Genomic DNA, 22184 nt, shown 5'->3' with positions numbered 1-22184 from the left:
CATTTCTAATAGGAAATACTCTATTTCTTCATGTTTTCCTGGGAATGGCGTTCTGCTGGTTTTCACTATTCAGAATAGGCTTCAAGAAATGCAGAAAATACCCAAAGAAAGAGGTGGATGCTTGCAAATATATAGACAATGGGACCAGTTCCTACACATGCAACTAGTCCAGCTGGATGTTCACTGCCACACATAATACTTTCCAGGATTTTAACCAAAGCTAATATGGGCAGCATTTTGAAAACTGGCTGCTAATTATGGGCACTTCCTAATTCAGTCTAAGTTTCAGAACTGCTAAACAACTCTTTGTCCTCATTTCAGGGTCTGGATGCTCAGCAGTTCAGAAAATCAAATCCAAAATGACCCAAGCCAATACCAAAAAATAGGAACACCCGAAGTTTGCAGCTGTTTTTGAAAATGCAAGCCCCTCAAGGCTAAATCCCACTTTAAAGACACTGAAATAGTTTTGAAAGCTGCATATTTTTGTATCAAGCCACTAGAAGGCATAGACAAATGTAGTGGGTGGACTCTGCATCCATACTCTTTCAGTGTGGTCAGTGCAAACAGTCCCTCCCTGACCAGCCAACGCTGATGACTGGGAATGGAGGGAGTAGCAGGACAATCCGGGATAGGCCTGCACAGTGAACCAGAAGTAGCCCTTGCAGAGACGAGGGAAAACAAGGGCTGCTGTTGGATCCTGCCCAGAACACAGAACCCAGCCACAATCTGTCCGTACAGTGTTTCTGTCTCAAAGATGTGGAAGGTCCTGTTGTATCTGCATTCACAATTAAACATGATTCTGACATGATTATGGTGCTGATGCTGTTACATCTTCAGTGCATGATGGTTCCTGGCTCTGTTCGTGCCTGCCTATTGTTCATGAGAGACTTTGTCTTTGCAATGATTGGAGAACAAGGTGTTCTGGAAGCTCTTTTCAGCTGTGATCGGGTGAACTTCTTACGGATTTTTCTGTAAGGAGGGAAGGAGGAAAGGAGGGAAGGAAGAGAGAGACAACAGAAGAGAGAAATCTCAGTCTTTAACAGAAGACTGCTCAAGAGCCAGTAACAAACATAACAAATACTCTTACCAGAGCAGGAAGGCTAGTTCATGGAAAAGAGACTTGCAGTCAACAAGAGTGAGCCCTGTCCATCAACTGATGATTCACAGTTGTCTCCAACTAGTAACTGATAATTGCTCAGTGAAAAGTGAGTTGGTGTTAGACAATATTTGGACAATAACATTTAATTATATGAAATCTTGGGCCAGAATGCTCAAATGGTGAATCCTCACATGTGATATCAATACAGGAATGAAGGACCACAGAAGAACGAACTTCATGAGCACCCAAGTGAACGTGTTACCTCTGTAAAAGTGATGGACTGGGAGCAATTGTTATTTGCACTGTATCAATTCTGCAGATAAAGGATTACCCGAATCTCTGGGCTTTTTGTACTAGTGCCTTTCAGGTCCAGTAAATTCACTTTAATTTTAGACTTTTAGATGATAAATCAAACATATTAACTAGAAGCGGCCATATTGTTTGTATTGCAATCTTATACATCCAAGGATAGTTAATTCTGAAACAAAAAGCTTTCTTATGTTCCAACTGCTCTCTCCCTCTACTATTATAAATCAATAACCACAATGCTGAGTATATCCAGGGTAGAGTATCAGAAAACACAAAAATGACACACACAGAGTATGTCAAGAACCACTTTCATTGGCAGAGGCCTGAATACTAGATGTTACTGGAAAATTACCTATTTTCTGAATTCACTGAGGTCCAGAATCCCAGCTTTCGTTTATGTAGTTTTATAAATTACAGAGATTTTGAGCTTATGGAAATGAATTAAAGCAAACCGGGGCCTCTAACACGAGATGAGACCAGGCTTTCTAATACAAACTTTCCAAGTTGAAAATGTGACCTGACTACAAACTACAAGGCGATGATGTGGCTACCTGCATCAAGGCTTTGAGATGGTAACTCAAGAAGTGATTTGTCCTTTCATCTTAATGGGCTGTTAACTCTGAAACTGAAAAATGGTGGCATGTGACATTGAAAATACAGGATCAACTTAAAATAAATTCTATTGAATACTAAAATGATAATTTGCATATTAAATTTCAAACACGTATTTAGTTACTGGTTGAGTATTCCCCAGGAATGTAAGCTTCCAGTTGAGCAACTGGGCCACAGAAGAGAACATAATCAAAGACAAAACAAAAAGCCCAAAATCAGGAGAATATACTGTGCTCTTCGAGGTTGAATGAAGCCTGAAAAACACATCTGTTTTGGTTAATATATTTAAAAGGTGGAGAAAAGTATTCATTTTAGCTGCCTGAAAGCAGGATGTCATCAGCATCTCAGGGCCTGGAATACCAAATTAGGATTTAGCATCATTCAGTTATAAGCACAGCAAAAGAAACAGAAATGAATCGCCAGAAAGTTAAGTTTAGGCTATTCACACAATCCCACAGAGACACAGACTTACTGTTTGAGTACTTACTTTACATGGTCATCTTAAATTAGACCTAAAAAGATATTCAATGGATTGACACGATACTGCATACCTTCCAAAATGGTAAAATCATAAAAATGTAACCTGAGGCTATTAGAAACATGTATTTCTAAAATAATACGATAATTAGGTTTTATAAATTCATGTGAACAGACAATAGCTGTTACCCACAGTGATCATTAATGGGGATCATTCCAGCAAAAGCTTACAGAACTGGATCTCTTTTGAAATATTTGTTTGCAAAACTTTGTATTTATTTACAGAATGAATGTGGTCATTAATCATTTGAGAAGCCCATGGTTCACAAAAATGTTAGGTAATAGTTTGCCCTTTTGGACTTTTAATATGGCAACTTCACTCCAAAAAGTTCCTACTAATGAAAGCAATTTGCAGCTGGCACTAAATTTAAGGACAGTAAGGTATTTGTGATTACAATTTGTGATTATTGTGTAAAGACAGTAAAGTCAAAAGATGTAGTTATTAAATACTGGTTCGAAACTAGCATGAAAAAAGGCAGAGCAAAGAAGGAGGAGTCATCAGCATTACATCAAGCAGACCACAAAAATAGTCAACTCTTCACTTAGTATAAATGAAAGTAACTCTATATAGACTGTCAGGAGAACTAATCCGGTATGCACTCTAAAAAGACAAACCAGCACTTCTATTTAAACAGGATTGTGAAAATGCTTCCAGAAATTAGCTTTCTGGGATATAGCCTTTCAGAAATAAAACTAGAAGAATGGAAATTTCCACTGACTTCATTAAATGTAATATTTAAAAAACCATTTCACTAAAAGCCAAAACTGTTCTTTTTACTGCAAAGAATATAGAGGGTGGAGGGAACTGATTCTTTACACTGAAGAATTTAGCATCTAAATACAGTCAAGCTTTCTGAGAGGCACTGATCAGGTTTTATAATGCTTCAGAGTTTTTTTTAACAAACATGCAGGTTGTAATAGTAGCTAATGAAAGGCAGGAAATTCAAAGATAAGGTTGTCGGTCGCCCTTTCACTCGGAGTACTGCAACACACTCTCCTCCCTCCCCCAACAATACAGTGAATTAAGGGCAGAGTCACCTTTAGTGTTCAATTTCCTGTCCCTTTTTCAGTTAATACCAGCCATATGTTTTAATTACATACAGCTTTTATTTGGTGATGGCAAGTAAATGGCTTTAATATCTGTAGTGTTGATAACATCCTTTGCAGTTGTTATGAAAGAGTAATTGCCATTTTCCCCTGCTTTTTCCTTTGACTTTTGTACTAGTGCTTGAAGTACAACGCATTCCAGACTTCATTTGAAATGCCAATTAAAAAGTATTTTAAAGCCTTTGCATTGTATTTCTAGTCCTCCTGAGACCAAAGGTATGAGAATGAATCAAATTTTTAAAAGGCGATTGGTATATAAAGCCCACTGTGCTCATTTTTATGTCAAATGTGATGCACTGCTGCTAATGTAAGAATAAGACAAATTCTTTATGTCTGCATGATACTTCAATTAGTAACTGCAGATAAAGGCATGCAAGACCCCTGGCACCTATTCAGGGAAATATGGAAATGTACATAAGTACCGCACACTATTAAGACCTATCTTCTCTTCACAAGTTTCATACACAGACTGGCACCTACTGGGTAGAAATAATAGTTAGGCTGTACAGGGCATTTATGCCATGCTTAAATTTAATCAGGCAAACCATTTCAATGAACCAACCCTTTCTCAGGGTCTAAGTGAATTCCGTGTAACTAACCATCTGGTGAAGTTACGCATGATCCTATATAATCTGTTATGTCCAGATTTCTCAGGAATAGGATAGCTGGTAACAAAATTTCTCATTTGTAAAAGCTGACTCAAAGATCCCTGCTCTAATTATGCCACACATTGAAACAGGAGCAATTTTTAAATTTGAGTAAAATAAAGGTGACTTTCAGTTGACATTAGTCAAGACTGTGTTTTTCAATCCTTTTCTAATGGGAGTTAAAGGCATTACTTGCTTTAGCTCTGCTGATATCGGGCGTATCTGTCTGTTACTGCTTCTATATATAAACCGTTGTGCATCAGTCTTGCCTCCTCTGCATTAGACTCAGAGTTGTGATGACTAGAGTGACTCTGGTCTATTCAGCTATACCAACAGCACTTAAGAAGTAATACTAAATAAATTCAAGTTATGGCAAAAGTTTTTACTGTGAGAGAAATTAATTGCATGTAAAGGCCCGCTGAAATTTTAGCAGATGACAAACCTCATTTTGAAAGTGAATGGAAAGAAACAAACGTTTTCCTATGTAGGGGAATCGCCCCCAAGACACACACACTTTTGAGATGTCCATAACCTTTCTTAAGTACCAAGGTCCAGAAGTGCTTTTGATGCTCTGTTTCCACTAAAAATATATTAAGGACCTAACACAAACCTGGCTACAGAGTTTTAAGCTGAAGGGCACAGTCTGATGTTTCATGCTCTACCTAGATTAGTTTGATATTTTTGCCCAAGTCTTTCTTAGACTGATGCTATTTGAGCAACATCATTATATACAAAGAAATGTCTTATTACCCAACTGTTGCTGGTAGTACAAGGAATATGCACAGGTCAGCAGCAGGCAGGAGAGAACTGGACAATCATAGCTGAAATTCCACCTAATATCTACATTGGGGTGAAGTATTCTGGTATGACATGCCAATTGTAAACAGCAACTTAAACATGCCAGGTGCACAAAATACTGCAAACCCTGGAAGCAGGTGGAGTTTTAGACATTAACTACAGCAAGGCAGCATTTTGCATTCTGGCCCAAGTTTTATGTGACACTTGCAATCAGTCTAACCATTGAGACATTCAGAGAGAAAAACTAATCTAAAAAAAAAGTCTAGACAAAGATTCGTGAAGTTGGTGCTGCTTCAGGGCAATGTAAATTTTGTGCAACGTAAATTTTCAGTGCAAGCTCAAGGCCAGTTAGCAAAAACAACTATTTTAAAAATAACCATCATTCCTTGGGGGTTATTAGACCTAATTATCACTCATTTCTCTGAGGGCCTCTTGTATCTAGAGGTACACTATAACTATTCAGTGGATTAAATTACAAGAGGGGGCACTATCTTAGGAGGCTGACAGGCTTTGTATTAATTTCAACAGGCTTTTAAACAAAGTGAAAGGCCAAAACGTGTGCAATGCTGAGTCTGCTCAAAGAGAATTTAACTGGGATGAAGCTGTAGGCACAGATCCTTAGAAACCTAACAGGTTACAAAGAGACTGAATGAATCACAGCACTTCCTACATTTCTGCCTGTGTGGAAATGAGAACTATTTTATTTAACTGTCTATTTGGCTTGCTGGTTTAGACATAATTTTTTTTTCTTTTTCCTCAGCACTTTGAGGCTAAAGCTTACCCATATTCCATTAAAGTTTTAATCTAACCTCAAAATGACACAAACAAGAAGAAATATATTCGGAAGGCAGAAGGGGGTTGACACTGATACTTTTGAAAATAAGCTCCTTTGTGAAATGTTCATCTATAAAACAAATGGGAAGTGTTTTAATAAGCATCGGGCTACAGAAAGCAGTTGCCATGAGCCACTTAGTTGCATTATAAAACTCATACAGATGCCAGATAGAGTGGTAGAACCTCTACAAGATTAAAGAGGTGCTGCTGTAGACATACCATCATTTAAATGCTTTAAGAGCTTGCCTTGGTTTTCTCCTTCTAGCAAGGAAATGTTTTCCTTTGCTGGTGTTTGTCTTCCAATTTAGCATCAATATTTACAGAGCAAAACTGTTCTCTATGAACAATAATTTACAGACACACCATTTAAATTACGGCGTCAGATCTTCCCAAGCAGCTTAATATAGCATTTTCAAGCATTGCACCACCTTGAGGGCTTCTCCGATGTTTTGTATTTCAGAGCAACAGCTTATAGCTACTATGTATATATATATAAAGCAATAAATACTGTTTTTTGAGCGTTTTCTTTACTGGGAGGAAAAATCCAGGTCAAGTGTTTAAAGCACAGACTTCTATGACTGTGTCATGCCTGACCTGTTGCATGGCACAAGCCACCTCCCTGTCTCTTTCTACCTGCTGCTGATTTAAAATCTACTCAGATCAAAATCTCCACGGAGCAGAAACCATCTCTGTGTGTGCATTTTTAGAGTGCCTAGAACAACAGGAATCTTACCCATTATTGAAATGATTTATATCCAGTTTTACTGGCATGGCTTTTGGAAAAATCACCTCGTTCGACAGATTTTTCCATGCTTTCATTTCCCCCGACAATGGCATATTTCATTAATACTTTAAAGTGGTTTAGGATGATAGGAGAGAAAGAATTACAGAAGTGCAGTCTTATTCTCAGCATTACTGTTCATTTTTCAGTTGAATGCTGGAACTGAGAAAAACTTTTAACCCCTAAGAAACATTAAAAATAGATGCTGTCATACAGCAGTCATCACATGATGACTGAATCTAAATCTTAACAATCAGCAATGAAATTATCCTCCCAGTTCATGTGTGAGCTTGGTACTTACCACCAAGAGACCAAAGTTACCTACTGCAGATGGCTAGGACACAAACGATTACACATCAGTTTCGGTGCAACGCTGACTTCTCACAGACTGATTTGTGGTAGGCACAGTTCAAAAAAATCCCTTGATCTAGTTGGTAGGACTGATGGACACCACAGAGCTCAACATGGATAAAGTAGCTATGGACTTGCCCTGCGTCTTGAGTGGAGCTTTGTTAACTCAGCAGTGACATGATCTGACTTAACACACTGCACAGCAGTGACTATGGAGAGGCGTGCTCAGAGCCATGTTCCTCAGACAGGTTTTTCCCTTGAAGAAGGGAAAAAGGTCTGTCTTTGGATTCATGGCATTTCACCACAGCGTCCAGTTTCGTAGAGGGGATTAGACCCGATAAGACCTAGCAAAGGTAGCTTGGTGGAATGGGTAAAAAAGTAAATTATTCATACTCCTTTAAACAAAACAATGGCTCAGGCTTCAACAGACTTGTAACCTGAGCTATGGAACAGCTGCTCTGCACCTTATCTGAAATTCATTAGCCTCTCCTCAGTTACCATCGACTTCAGACATTTTAAGGCATGAAGCCTGCTGTATTAAAGAAAGAGTTGCTTAACCTCTCCTCCCCGTGAATGCATGCATTCCTGGGAATGCATGGAGCCAGAAAGCCTTCTACAGCTCACAGGCACAAACACCAGAAGATCTCAAAGCAACTCCTTTATTCTTCCTAACTGTATCAGCAGGGTGTGGGTGAATTCCTACACTACATAACTGTATACACTACCAATAAGAATTTTCATTAGCATCTAGTTATTCTGCAGAAGCATGGCCACTCTGTATATTGATTAAACATCACCTGCTATTAGATGAAAATATTACCCACATGGCAGCATGTATTTTTTCCCGAGACAGGCAAGAAATTGGAGAGAAGATGCATCAGAGCTGCCTAAGAGTGGAAGGCAATATTGCGTTCAACTACTCCTCAAACATCTTGCATATTAATTCACAATTCCAGCGTTATCCCAGACTTTAAGATGACAAAAATGTTCAGAATATACAACTTCTGTTTCTGGCCTTGGGCTACAAGCATTAAGTGCCATTTCCCCAGCAACATTAAATACCATGCTGAAAATTTTCAAAAATATTGTGTTAATTAAATATGCTTATCTAAGTCGAAGATAACAGAAAACTTTCCATTATATGCTCCATGGGGGGGGAGGGCGAAGATCATTTACTTTTGTTGCTGTTTCCAACTTGGACATACTTTAAACACCTCATCTTAACTACTTTAATATTTTATTTATTAGGAGAACTGTTTCAACACAAATCTTTTTGTATGGCTTTTTATTAGTATTTTTGCTTCTTTCTTTCTTTCCTTATCTTATTTGATTACTTCAGGGTAGGTTTCATCTGAGGTTTTTGGCCTGGACGCTGTGTTTACAATATTACAGCTTATAATATTACCTGAGGCTCAAAAAAATGGACAATATTTTTCTCTTTATCAATTATGCATATACTTTTCCTGGAATAATATATGTACCAATAGAGTATATTTGGATGAGCTTCTTGGCATTCTGGCTACTTGCTATTAAGCAAGAGCTGAAAATCAAAATTAATCATTCTTACCAGAAACAGCTGGAGAGCAAAAGTCCGTCACAAAACCGTCCCCTGGGGCTCCGCTCCACACCATCGATCTCTTGCATAATCAGCACTTACTCTACACACAGAAGCTCTGATGCAGAGTATGGATTAGAAATCTGTACTGTGGCATTAACAGAGGAAAGCTTTGCCACAGAATGATTTGACGCTAATTTCTAAGGTCAGCTTCATTTCAAAGATTGGATTTTCACTTTTTTTTTCATAGTCACATTACCAAAGGTCTATTTCAAGTTCATTTTCTGCCACTCATCCTGCTCTCCACTCTTATGGCCAGCACTTTTCATGCCCGTATCTCACAGTGCTTGCTGGACTGCTTGCTTAAAAACTGCACAGCATCCTTAAGAGTAGGTATACATCAATATTATTCAGGTTTACAGACAAAAAGGTGGAGCTACTCAGAGGTTAAATGACTTGTCTGGTGTCTCACATCAAGAAACAGAGGCAACTTTGGAATTTTAAAGTGCGGATCTGTGCTTCTTCCACTAGAACAACAATTCTGTTGTATTTTGTCAGGTAAATATTTTAGCCTCTATCCGTAGCACAAGTAAGGAAAACAGCCAGCCACATCTTCTTAGATGTTTGACAAGAACTGATGGTTATCTCTGTGACTGGCTTTCACTGGTCACAGTCATTATGTTCTCTTCAGTATTTTACATTTAAAATGCCTATGTAGTTACTTAGCCAAGCTTTTTCACAAAAAGAGACCAACTACCATTTGTTTTCCACAGCCTTACTTACATTAATGCCAGAGGGTCATGCATTTCAAAGATCTTAATGAGTTTAATAATAATAAAAAAAAAACAAAAACAAAAACCAAACCCAAAACACAAAACTATCAGAGGAAAATGATCAGAATAAATGATTAAATACATACACTGAAATATAGACTAGCTCAGAATTAAGTCCTCTAGCTATAATTTTAAATGAAGAATCCAATACAGGACAACTTATAAATGAAAGTTAGTGGGCAGTTCTGTGTGAATTTTAAGACTGTGAGGATCACTAACATTATATTTTTGAATGTATTCACCGCAGTACAGTTTTATCATCTTCTTTTCTATTTAACAACAGTACATTCAGCACAGGACTTACCTAGTTTCTGTATCTGCATTCAGATTATTGCTGGGTATTTCTCTGCCTTCAGATGAAATAATTCTTAACCCTGTGTCCAGCTTCTAGTAATAACTATTGCTCACATAGCACAGAAATTGTAAAAAGGGAAAAAGATCTCTGAAGACTGATATTGTGCAGTGTTGGAGAATTAAAATCATCAATAGCTAAGATTTAATGCGATAAATCTCTGTGGTTTAGGAGTGGTGAGAGTACATTAATTTTAGCCCTAAACTAGTGTTACTCTAGCCTTGCCATAGGTAATACCTGTACAGTTAATCTTGTCTTTATCTTTTCTTTGATACTTAAATATGCAGAAGGCTACGCTGGTCTGACAAGTTAGCATTTTTTTTGTTATTTTGTATGTTTCCCAAGGCTTCAAAAGAGAAATTAGCTTCCCATACGAAGAGGCTTCTTTATAGAAAAATTTCTCCTTGTTCAAAACCAAATTGGTTTTAATTCCCACAATAGAAGATGACCAAATATTACAAGATGACACACTCCCACTCAGGGTGTGGATTTAGGAGAAGCTGAGCAGCAAGCTAACAAAAAGCTAAGCCCTAAGACCTTCAGTTAAAACATCCTATAAAGAGGATTGGGTTCAGCTACATCAAATCCTCTGCACAAACACAAAAGACAGCTTCTGAAGGAAAACCTTTTGAAATGTCCAACCCTACTGTAGGAAATTCAAAATTCATCAAGAACTGTAAAAAAACAGGTTAAAAGAATTGCATGACATCCCATTTTAACGTCTGACACATAAGGTGTATTACTGACCAGGTGATGTATTCTAGCTGACTGCACTCAGGAGTCAGGCATGCATTTAAGAGCTTTGCTGAATTGGGTCTAGAAGGTCTAACAAAGTGAATGAGGATTATGGAAAAGTTAAGTACTTATACAGGAGCTTCTCCACCAACATCTGTTTACAACAATCCTTAACGCACTTATTATCATCCCTGTGCTTCACTTTTTAAGTTCTTTTTTTTTTTTCCCCCCAAGTTTCCCAAGACAGTAAAATTTTGCAAAAAGTCTCATTTCAGAAATTATATTTCCCTTCCCAAACATAAAATGTTCAGGCTAGTTCTGCAGCTACTGTCTGAATGTGAAATTACTTTTGTCAAAGGGGAGCACAGAAGATTGCAAGTGGTTGAGTAACACCTCTAAACGTGTCACTGCTCTTTAGCTGAGTCATGTGAATTAACCACATTCAAGCTCCTACCTAAGACGCAATTGCAAAATATACTTTGGTATCTAAGCTACGACAGAGAGGCAGCATATTTGAATTTCTGCTCACAACAGGGTAGGATCAGACAAGATCATTTTACAAGATCCAATGGTGTGACTTTTCAGGCAGCAGTAACTAGGTCATTTACAACCATCTGTTCTTCGCCTCGGTCTCCCTGCGGTCATCACTGAAGCTGTGCACTAATTCATTTTCACCTGCTAATCAGTGGAGACACCTCTGAAACTAACAAATCACCCAGTTTCAGTCAGCAGTTTCTGGACTCCTGTGAGCTGCATTTCCATGAGATTTTATTACCAATAAAGGTAAAAAGTTTTCTCTGAAAGAAGATCCCCTGCAAGGCTTCTGACCTGCTCCACGTACAACAGCCCCGCGAAAGAATAAAGTACTCTTCATCTGATTCTTCAGACAAAGAACAGAGGGTACCTCAACAATTGCCTCCAAATCTTCAAAAAGAAAGTATTTAGGCACCTTGTTAATTTTGATATGAGGAGTCAGGCATCTAAATGCTTGGAGGTACAGACTTAAAAAGACCTGCTGGAGGTCTCAAGGGAAGTCAGTGAGGGAGCAGGGAACTGAATCACATTTTCCCAAGTCCTAGGTAAGCACACCAGCACTGCAACATCCTTCCCTTACCATGTAGCTTTCAACAAGGGCAAGTAGCTTACTACAGTGTCACTGAAACTTCATCTTAAAACTGTGAGAAGATTAATACACAGCTCCAAACCAGAATGGTTTTATTTCATTTGTTCTGAAGACTGACAAAGCAAAACTCTTAATATCATATGCTTTTCAAACCTACCAGCACTAACTAATGGCACAACTTACACTGAACTTTGGGTTTTGTTATGTACATGTTTTCCATGTGTATATCTATTATTCCTTCTGTATGTTAAAAAAAAAATATTCACGTTCTTCAAATGAGTTGATTTTAGCTTCATGGAATGATCCTGCCTTTAAAAACAAACTTTTGCATTATCGTAGTAGTGTTCCTTTGACTGTAGAATCATAGAATGGTTTGGGTTGGAAAGGACCTTAAAGATCATCTAGTTCCAAGCCCCCTGCCATGGGCAGGGACACCTTCCACTAGACCAGGTTGCTCAAAGCCCCATCCAACCTGGCCTTGAACACTTCCAGGGATGGGGCACTCACGACTTCTTTGGGCAACCTGTTCCAGTGCCTCACCACTCTCACAGTGAAGAATTTCTTCCTTTTATCTATCTAATCTAAATCTACCCTCTTTCAGCTTAAAGCCATTAATTACCCCTTGTCCTATCACTACGTGCCCTTGTAAAAAGCCCCTCTCCAGCTTTCTTGCAGGCCCCCTTCAGGTACTGGAAGGCTGCTATGAGGTCTCCCCGGAGCCTCCTCTTCTCCAGGCTGAACAACCCCAACTCTCTCAGCCTGTCTTCACAGGAGAGGTGCTCCAGCCCTCTGGTCATCTTTGTGGCCCTCCCCTGGACCTGCTCCAACAAGTCCATGTCCTTCTTATGTTGGGGGCCCCACAGGTGAACGCAGTACATAGGTATCATAAAAGGAGCCAGAGGAAAAACTCGTGTAGATAAATAGTGAAAGAAAATATCTGTTAAGTCCATGAAAACTTCTCAATGAGAAGCAAATGGCAAGAGATTACGATCTAGTTTCCATACCACTGGTTGTGGTTCTGTATCACAGTACCTCAGCTAGAGCTCCGAGAAGTGTGTGAACATGTGACCAGTGTGCAGCATTCATGAATAGTCCACACTAAATAAGGTCAAAATAATAGCTCACAGAAACTATTATACTATGGATTTTCACTCTCATGAGTATGTAACAACTTTGAGCAGCAGCCAAGTAGGACAGCTCCCGAATTGTAGCCAGGGCAGTTTCTCCCCAGATTCCCACTGTGCAGTATTGTCACAGCGACTGGAAATTGTTGTCTGCTCACCTGTACTCAGCCAATCAATAAGATATTTGTGATCCTATCAGAGAGGATTCGATATAATTCTAAGGGATATATTCTGTAATCCTTGCTTTGCAAGATGTATGACAACTATATAATACAGCATGAGTAAAGGAACCAGAAAATTACATCTTTAGAGGCTGATCTTTTTGTTAGAGGGTAGTAGCTGGTGCATCACATTCTCAGGCTTGCAGCTGATGCTCCAAGGGTGCAGCCAGGCATCTTCATGCAGTCGGTTACAGGGTCGGGGTCTAATGGCCACAGCACCATGCAGGTAAGAAATGGAAATGCACTATGCCCTGGATCCAAGTATGGTGAAGTTCAAAATCAGGATCCCAATTCAGATCAAATTGCTTCATATCTTTATGAAAAGCAGAGGTCATCCCTGGATGTATATTAAAAAATACCTTTTTTGGTGCACAAATTTTTTTGCGCAGTTGGGGACAACTGAAAAAAACAAAGAATAAATGTACCTATGAGCATTTCTGTGCTACGATTTGCGCATGTGAAGAGGAAGAAGGAGCAGAGCAGTTAGCACTGGAACTCTGACTTAGATCCAGACCTGCACCTATGCGCTGTAAAGCAAACCCCAGGCACTGGAGATCTACTCCTCCACTTTTCCCTTTTCTCCCAGCAACATGCTACAAGTGGTGACTCAAACACTGTGCCTGACCTTGTGTAAGCATCGATTAAAACACGTGTGGGAGGGAGAAGGGTCAAGGGCAGGTCATTCACAACTCTTAATATCGGTGATACTTAGAAGAGTTTGGTTCACCTGAGTTTTCAGTTTGCTTTTAAAGGTACAGGTTAGAGTCTACACTGATAAAGCTACAATGCAAGGAGCGCTGGCGGCATACGCAGGAGCACGAGGGGCTGTGAGCACTGGCATTACTCTCCCCCACTTCTGCAAGAGAACCAGACCACTGATGGCAAGGCAAGACTCAACATTTTGCTGAAGCTGGTTGTCAGCCTCACATTCTCTTCTTTCTCAACATGCAACTTTGGTTTTTAAGCTTTCTGTGTGTTATATGAGACATGCATAAATAAAAATAAGTGGTATATAGGTAATTATCACAGCAATTGTGATATCCTTATGTAGTACCTCAACAAATCAAGGGAAGCTTTTCCTTTTGGAGACAGAACATGAAGTGAAGAATATGAAAATTGCCTATATAACGCTGCCACAGGGATGCCTCTCAAATCATTTTATCAGCAAAAAGGAAGCAACGTCTGCTGGTAACAGCTAAAGATCATGTTCTAATTTTAGCAGTTGCAGTTAACTCATTCCCAATGGAGTTGCACTTACCGTGAGAAGGTTTCTAACTGCTTCAGCACTGAAAGGAAACAAGCATCGAGTCATTCAACTGCAGTTCTATATGCGAATATGCTTTTTGGCCCATGAAGGGAAAGCATATGGAATCTGCTGCTATAACCCATTCAGCCAAACATTTCCACACATTTCTTATAATGCAAACGCTGGAAAAAAAAATTTCATTTGCCACACAGTGTTTTAGCTGTCCCTATACAAGTGTGATCATTAGCATGCACGCGTGTTCTGTTATGGACAGAGCATCTGTATAGGAACTGTATGCACACTGCATACCTAGAATTGGTAAGAAAAGTTTTAATCAACAGATACATTTCCCTTGACATCCAACACCTGTTTTACTAATTTTATTCATAGATTATGATTATGTCTTATATAATTCAACAGATATTAAGCTGATATATTACATTTTTATTAAACTTCTGGAGACCATAATATGAATTTTCCCATTTTCTCAATCATTATTTAACTCCCAGAATGGTGATTCAGTATAAAGAATTTAATTTCACACAATATAGTAATTTTCCGCATTAACCTCTAACAGGGCCTACAAAAGAATCCACATTACAGCTAGTCAACAAAAGGGGAATAAAACCCAAAAAGTTTCCTTATAGTGAAGGTGATTTAGTACAACATCCTGAATAAAATTCTCATATAGTTATGAGACTTTTGGTTGATTCTAAAGCATGCACCTAGTGCTAGGAGAATCCTAGCAGCTAATATCTAAGTATATTAAAAAGAAATAAGGAGTCTCCCTTGGTGAGCAGTGATAAATGTAAGGCTCTTTAAAGAGTGATTTTTCAATGAATTGTGTAAACGGATTTGCACTTTAGAATAAAATCTTGAGCAAGTTATTTCACAGTAGGGAATGAGAATTCCTTTTTCATTTAAAAAGGGTAAGAATAAAGGAAAATACAAAAATGTTAAACCTAGCAAAGGTCAACATAAAATTATGATGTAATGTGAAGGTAAGTGTTCTTGAACTGTCACCCGGTTTTCTGCCTAGATTAATCCCTGCTTTGAGCCTGTGACTGAACAGAGGTGTGGACTCACACAGCCATCAGGAAGGTTTTTGAATTAAGAGTGCAGCCTGACACCACAGATGAAATAGCAAAACTGGGGATCTCTATATTTATTGGCAAAATTCGCTGAGCATGCTGATAGGTATTCAGGAAGGGGATCTCTATATAGAGATATAGATCAATCAAGAAATCCATACGGGTGATTCATTCATGGCACTACTATGTAGGCAGATGCAAACTCACTCTGTCCCTTCCCCAAACTGGCCAGGGGCTGTAACGACTGGGGCTCAGCACCCTGCTAATGTGCAGCCCAGCTTTGCAGAGGCCTCTGGGCTTGGAAAAAGAGGAATACAAATGGGCATTATGCTGGCATTTTCCCCCAGATGTGCAGATACTGATACACAACAGGGGAGGAAACTGCTTTCAAATAGCTACAGCTTAAAAAAAAAAAAAAAAAGCTGAAACATATGAGGATGCACATTACAACTGATGATACAAAGTACATTCCTGTTCTACTCTGAAGAGCAGATCAGCACCTAAAATATGTTGAACTTCAGATGTAAACTCCAGTCTTTTTGTTTCAATGATACATATGTGCACACTAAATTTTAAGCATACCTGCAGGCACTGTTGAACTGTGGCCTGAGTGAAGAGTGAAGGGCACTGCCCTAAAATTCCAGGGTAACTCCAAGGGTTACCTTGGAAAGCTTAGGTGATATATAATTTCTGCAATTACTTTCACTGCTCTGAATATTTAGCTCCCTACTCATTCATCACTACAAGTATCTGGAATCTGTGAGCAATTAGGTATACAATATTTAACTTTACAGAAAGACGATTGGTGCTTACATTCAAAGGGAGAAGGATGATAATTTCTTTTAAAATATCTTCTAAAATGCAGCTATAGGCATAAATGCATATATTCATCTTATCTATTGACAGATAATAAAATTTAGATGCTCGCGTTTTTCATCTTTGGCTTGGTTAGCATGAAATACACTGGCACCTTATTTAGTTTAGCAGCAATATTACATTTTTTTTTCCTCAACCAACTGTTGTAATAGAAATTTTTAGCTAAATGTCTGAGAAAATTTACCCTCTAGACTTGCTACTTGATGTTTTATAGAAATATGCATCTTAAACCTTCATTCACTGCACAAACAAAAATGTTTTAGGATGGAGAAATGAAAATTGTTATGAACTGTTGCAAACAAAACATTATACCGAAAAATATTTTCCCTTTACTTATACTGAAAAATATTCTTCCTTTTCCGTGTGTTGGGGCAACCCCTGGTATCAATACAGGCTGGGGGATGAAGGATTGAGAGCAGCCCTGAGGAGAAGGACTTGGGGGTACTGGTGGATGAAAAGCTGGACAGGAGCCGGCAATGTGCGCTCACAGCCCAGAAAGCCAACCGTGTCCTGGGCTGCATCAAAAGAAGTGTGGCCAGCAAGTCGAGGGAGGTGATTCTGCCCCTCTACTTTGCTCTGGTGAGACACCAGCTGGAGCACTGCATCCAGCTCTGGGGTCCTCAGCACAGGACGGACACGGACCTGTTGGAGAGGGTCCAGAGGAGGGCCACAAAAATGATCAGAGGGATGGAACACCTCTCCTATGAGGAAAGGCTGAGAGAGCTGGGGTTGTTCAGCCTGGAGAAGAAAAGGCTCCAGGAAGACCTTATAGCAGCCTTTCCCTACTTAAAGAGGGCTTATAAGAAAGATAGGGACAAACTTTTTAGCAGGGCCTGTTGCGACAGGACAAGGGGGAATGGTTTTAAACCAAAAGAGGGTAGATTTAGACTAGATATAAGGAAGAATTTTTTTTTACAATGATGAGAGTCATGAAACACTGGAACAGGTTGCCCAGAGAGGTGGTAGATGCCCCACCCCTGGAAACATTCAAGGTCAGGTTGGACGGGGCTCCGAGCAACCTGATCTAGTTGAAGATGCTCATTGCAGGGGGGTTGGACTAGATGACCTTTAAAGGTCCCTTCCAACCCAAACTATTCTATGATTCTATGATTCTATGTGTCTGTCTTACATGTATTTTTCATGAATAAATACATGATAAAACAGACTGCATCCTGATGCAGCATGAAACAAGTGCCCTAAAGAACAAGTTGTTACCTTGACTCAAACGGGATGATTATTTCTGAGCTGAGTATTCAGAACATATTTAAACGCTTAATGGCTGTAAACTGGCAACTGATTTTTTTTTTTTTTTCATTCTATGGCAGGACTGGATAAATTGTTTGCTGCATTTTCACAAACTTCTCCTCCCTAGATATCTCTTCCCATTGCAATTATATTGCATTCAACTGTGTCACAGCCATGCTCAGCTATGTGAACTCCTATCACAGGACGGGCTGGCTGGCAGGGACTAGTGCCCATTCACTCTTCCCCTTTCTCCCCCAAAGAGCAGAGCATTTAATTGTCATCTTGGGCATCAATGCATTCCTAGCAGCAGAACCAGGCAGTGCTTTCCACTTCGAGCTGTAAAGGCTGGAGGCAAATGAGAGCCGAGAGGAGAACGAGCTACGCCATCTCTTCTAAATAATCTTGGAGTAAAGGTGGAGGGAATCAAAGGATCAAAGGAAAAAGTTAGAAAGCACACCTGAGGTAGGGAAGGAATCAATGGGGATGGGGACAGGAAGGAAAAAAAAAAAAAAGGAAAAGCCCTGCGAGAGAGAAGGAACAGATCTCACGTGAAACGGAGTTTCAAAGAATAGAGAGTTGCTGTCTCCTGTTAGTTATAGTTTTGAAGATTAATGTGAGTGAGGCACTATTGCTGCTTGTGCATTGCTAGCACGGAAGGAAGGTGCATGCATATATACTGGCACTGAACCTACAGCGTTAGCTCTGGTCAGACTGGGAACAGCTGTACTGGGGGGGCTCAGCCCACGCCAGTCCTCAAGCATTCCCTGCTGTGCATCTTCAGCACCGGCCAGAGTGATGCAGCATGACATTTTCAGGCACCTCCTTGTTTTAGGGAGTATCAGTGAGGTCTAACTGCCCTATGTTCCCCATATGAGGAGATTTCAGATGTTACTCATTAAACTTCTAATGATTTGGAGAAGAGGAGCAGATGAAGAGTCCTGAGGACTAAGCCCCTTGTTTACCACCACCACGGGTGCGGACAGGGAGACAGTGCAAGTTCTGCCTTGCTGCCTGGCCCGGGCATGGTGTCCGCAGCCATGGGAGTGGGGAGGGGGATTTCCTAGGATGGGAACAGGCAGGGCTATCACGGATGAGTGTTTTGCAAAGGCAGGATTCATCTCACCATAGTTCAATCACCTAGAATTTAAACTTCTAGTCTAGGCCCGTTGTCTGGGCTACCTCTGAGGTCAGTGGGGAGAGACAAACACTGTCAGTGTAGGACTCATCTCATCCTTTGACAGGCACTTCTCTCTAATAATTGAAAAAAATTTTGAAGATTCTAAAACTTCTAAACCAGTGTTTTAGGTTACCAGTCTCACTTTGAGGGTATAATCACTAGGGATTAGTCTGATACTACTAAACTCTCTGCATCAAACAACTCTCAAAATAGTGAATGCTATCAATCTGGGCTAGATATCAGAGGCCTAAGAGCTCACCATCCTCTTACCACTCTCTCTGAATTGTTGCATTCCTCATACAAAAGAAAAATGAAGTGCCTTATTTAATTGATCTTGAAATAACCACCAAATTGTCATGTACTAGTATTTTGACTTCCCTAGCTGAATCTACCATAAACAGGACTAAATACGCACATTTTCCTTGGTTAGCTCTATATTTACATATGTTCTTTCTCTTCCCTCTTATTTACATTTTTGTTCAACTACCAGCTTTTCTAGGCTTGTGAAATAATCACAGAAGTGACGAGAAGTCTGATGTTACTTGCTGTAATAATCCCCTTGCTTAAGGGATTATTTTAAAGTTTTTAAATAACAGGCGCAGCAACCACAGCTTACAAAAATAGACTAACTTCTTGTCTTAGTCTGAATTAAATCAGGGAATGGCCAGATCGTAACAGGGGAAGAAAAGAACAGAGGAGCCTCCAGAAAACTAGTGACTCTTCCGTGATATCAAGCTCTAAGGGTAAAAGCAAAAGCTCATTAAATTTTACCAATTAATCTGTAAAAGACGACTGAAAAAGACGGTCATCTTAGTTGCTTTTAAAGGAAATAAATTTCTAGCCTGGAAAAGATCCTGTCTGCTGTATATTTCTCTACTGTGTGCTATATATTTCCCTAGTTCTGAAAATTTAGAGTATAACCTACATTGCGGACTCACTTACATTTTGCTGAATGATCAGAGGTACCTTAAACTTCATTGTATATGTACGACAATTAGTAACAATTTAAAAGTTCGAGTCTTTGCCACAGAGAAGTAGCCCTGACTGAATAAGTCTTATTAGTGAAATACTGATAATATTAGTATACAAGAGATGCAAAGCTGGGTGTATGTTTTGATGTAACATTGCTCTTCACTGTAACGCAACCTCAAATAATAATGACAAAAACTTATTCAAATAGTGGATCAGTAACATGCATGCAGTGAAGCCTTGTTCCCCGCTTAGGTTTCATTTCTCTTACCTGGTCTCTTCTGTAGCTATAAAGAAACCATCATCTGAAGCATCAAGCCAATTTTGCCTCTGCCTCTTGATCACCGGAATGGTGCTTGTCTTAATGGCACTTGCACTGGCTTGCAAGGCCTTACCATTAGTCATATGAACATGGGGAGCAGCATGCTGAAATCATAACAAAAAATGGGAAAGATATTTGCCTGAGAATAAGCATAATTCTGTTAACTAATACTCCTGTAAAGGGCAGCCTACACACAGCACCCTTCTCAAAAAACAGCTAGTCTTCTTCAACAAGTCCCTGGGGCGTCAGATGCCCTGCGTGCATTGGCATGTTTCATACACAGCTCTGAAAGCTCTTTAAAAAAATAAATTAACTAATTGTCATTTTATACAAAGAGGAATTGAGGCATGAATCAATGCCATGAACTAAGCAGTTCCGCAACAGAAACCTGTTGACTTTAGGAAAGAATTCACATTTTCTGAGCAAAAACCCAGTATCTCAACCCATGAGATATGAGACTTGTTTTTTCATACAAGTAGTGCATTAATCTAGTTTTTAAAAAAATCTAAACTTCTCACTTCATAGGTCCTTACTCTGTCTGTCTGTCTTTTTAAATAAACATCACTGTATAAGACAAGTGCTGCTAACCTGCTGCTAACCTAAATGGAAGCAGGGTAACAAAGGTTTATAGCACCTTGCTGGTGCCATGGTTCTTAGGTTCACTCACCAGTCATTACACATTAGAGCTGACTGCAGCATGTCTGCCTTCATTTTAATACAGATAATATTAAACATAAAACAATGCATTCATTTTCCACTAAACCTTCACCTGGAATAATTGTGTAACTAGAGAGCAAGTACTCAGATCTAATGAGAGAAGCTGTCGTCTTATAAATGAAAAGGAGAGAGTAAGAATAATATTTTCTATGTGGTCCATGGGTAACATTTTGGAAGAATATCCCATGACAAATACATTAATTCTGGAAATAACAGTCTTGCTTGCCACATGATCGATATCAGCAGGACTAAATAATAACACTATTTGATTAAAAGACATGTTAGAAGACATTATACAAAGATGAAAGTTTTGCTTGCTTTATCTCACATGGATTCAGCATCGTGTTTTCACAAGAAGTAGTACTATTTCTTGGTGAAATAATACAAGCATTCCTCATTACCGATAGCATTTTTGTAATATTCCTAAAACGCACACAATTCTGCACATTCATGGGAATAACCTCTAGTTAGGGACCAATTCCACAGACGCTGAGTAAGGAAGGGGCTGGTAACATCCACAAAGACTAGCAGAACAGAACGCAAAACAGATCTCAAGTCGCGTCATAGAAATACAACAGCCAAAAATAATAAACAAGGGCCTCATTTCTTCTGCGCAATTCTTACACTCGTATTCAATGTACACATTATGCCACAACTTTTAACACACCCCTATCCATACCATTTGCTCCCTCCAGTAAGACAAATTTTACGCATTTGACAAAGAATTCCAGTGTTCATTGTTCAGTGCAAATAACTGAATAGTCTCCTCTATGATTCCTTAGATCTCCTGTAACAAAACCAAACAGGAACAAAAAGAGCATATACGTTGCCATACGTTACAGAGGAACATTCAAGGGCTCAAAGGGCAATTTTTTGCTGTGCTTCCCCAGTCATAAATGGGTTTGTTATCAAATATAATGGTTTATATCTTTTCACAGGCTCCTTTCTAATACACCACTGAATGTTTCCTATACTCAGAACAACACGCACAAGCAAAAAATGTTCAGGAAACGTACAAGGTACAAAAAGTGCATTTCCTATGGCATAAACTCTGAAGAACAGCTAAGCCTCATGGAAAAAAAAGTATGTGTTTTTTCATACTACTTTTTACCCTGGCAGCGACAGACGTCGTTACTAGTTCTGAACTTCTGCTTTGTCTACTTTTATTAGACCCTAACTCTTATTCCAGGCAAGATGTAACATTACAGAAAGTAGTGCAAGGGTTACAATGCAATCTCATTTCTGTTGCATCATATTGGTTAGAATTTTCTCTTTTATTTTGCTTCTCCCCCAGTCCTTTCAAGCTATTTGAAGAAATTAATTACATTTCACTTAAGGACAAAAGATTGTTCTCCAGTCGGTGTGCTAGGGACTACATTATCTTTAATTTCTAGTTAATCAAAACAATTGAAGTTCTCAAACAATTTTGGAATAGAAAATCAGTTCATTACTTCCTCTCAAAAAATATATTTACCACTGTGTATAAAAATGAGCATTCAACGCCACTGTCATACTAATATCAA

At 39.2% G+C, this 22184-nt stretch overlaps 1 protein-coding gene across 1 annotated transcript in view; it reads right to left on the bottom strand.

Moving 5' to 3' along the window:
* Window positions 1–833: 833 nt before the first annotated feature.
* MTA3 (metastasis associated 1 family member 3) overlaps window positions 834–22184 on the bottom strand; it is a gene marked incomplete at both ends in the record, with an annotated part of 149609 nt that continues 128258 nt past the window's right edge. The window contains 2 exons of the mRNA XM_082305419.1: window positions 834–969; window positions 19894–20048. Of these exons, the coding sequence (XP_082161545.1) occupies window positions 834–969; window positions 19894–20048 (291 nt within the window). The remainder of the gene's footprint in view (window positions 970–19893; window positions 20049–22184) is intronic.

This window comes from Platalea leucorodia (genome assembly GCF_965183815.1).
Source record: "Platalea leucorodia genome assembly, chromosome: 3".
Classification (NCBI taxonomy): Eukaryota; Metazoa; Chordata; class Aves; order Pelecaniformes; family Threskiornithidae; genus Platalea; species Platalea leucorodia.
This window is presented reverse-complemented; position numbering and strand designations above follow the sequence as displayed.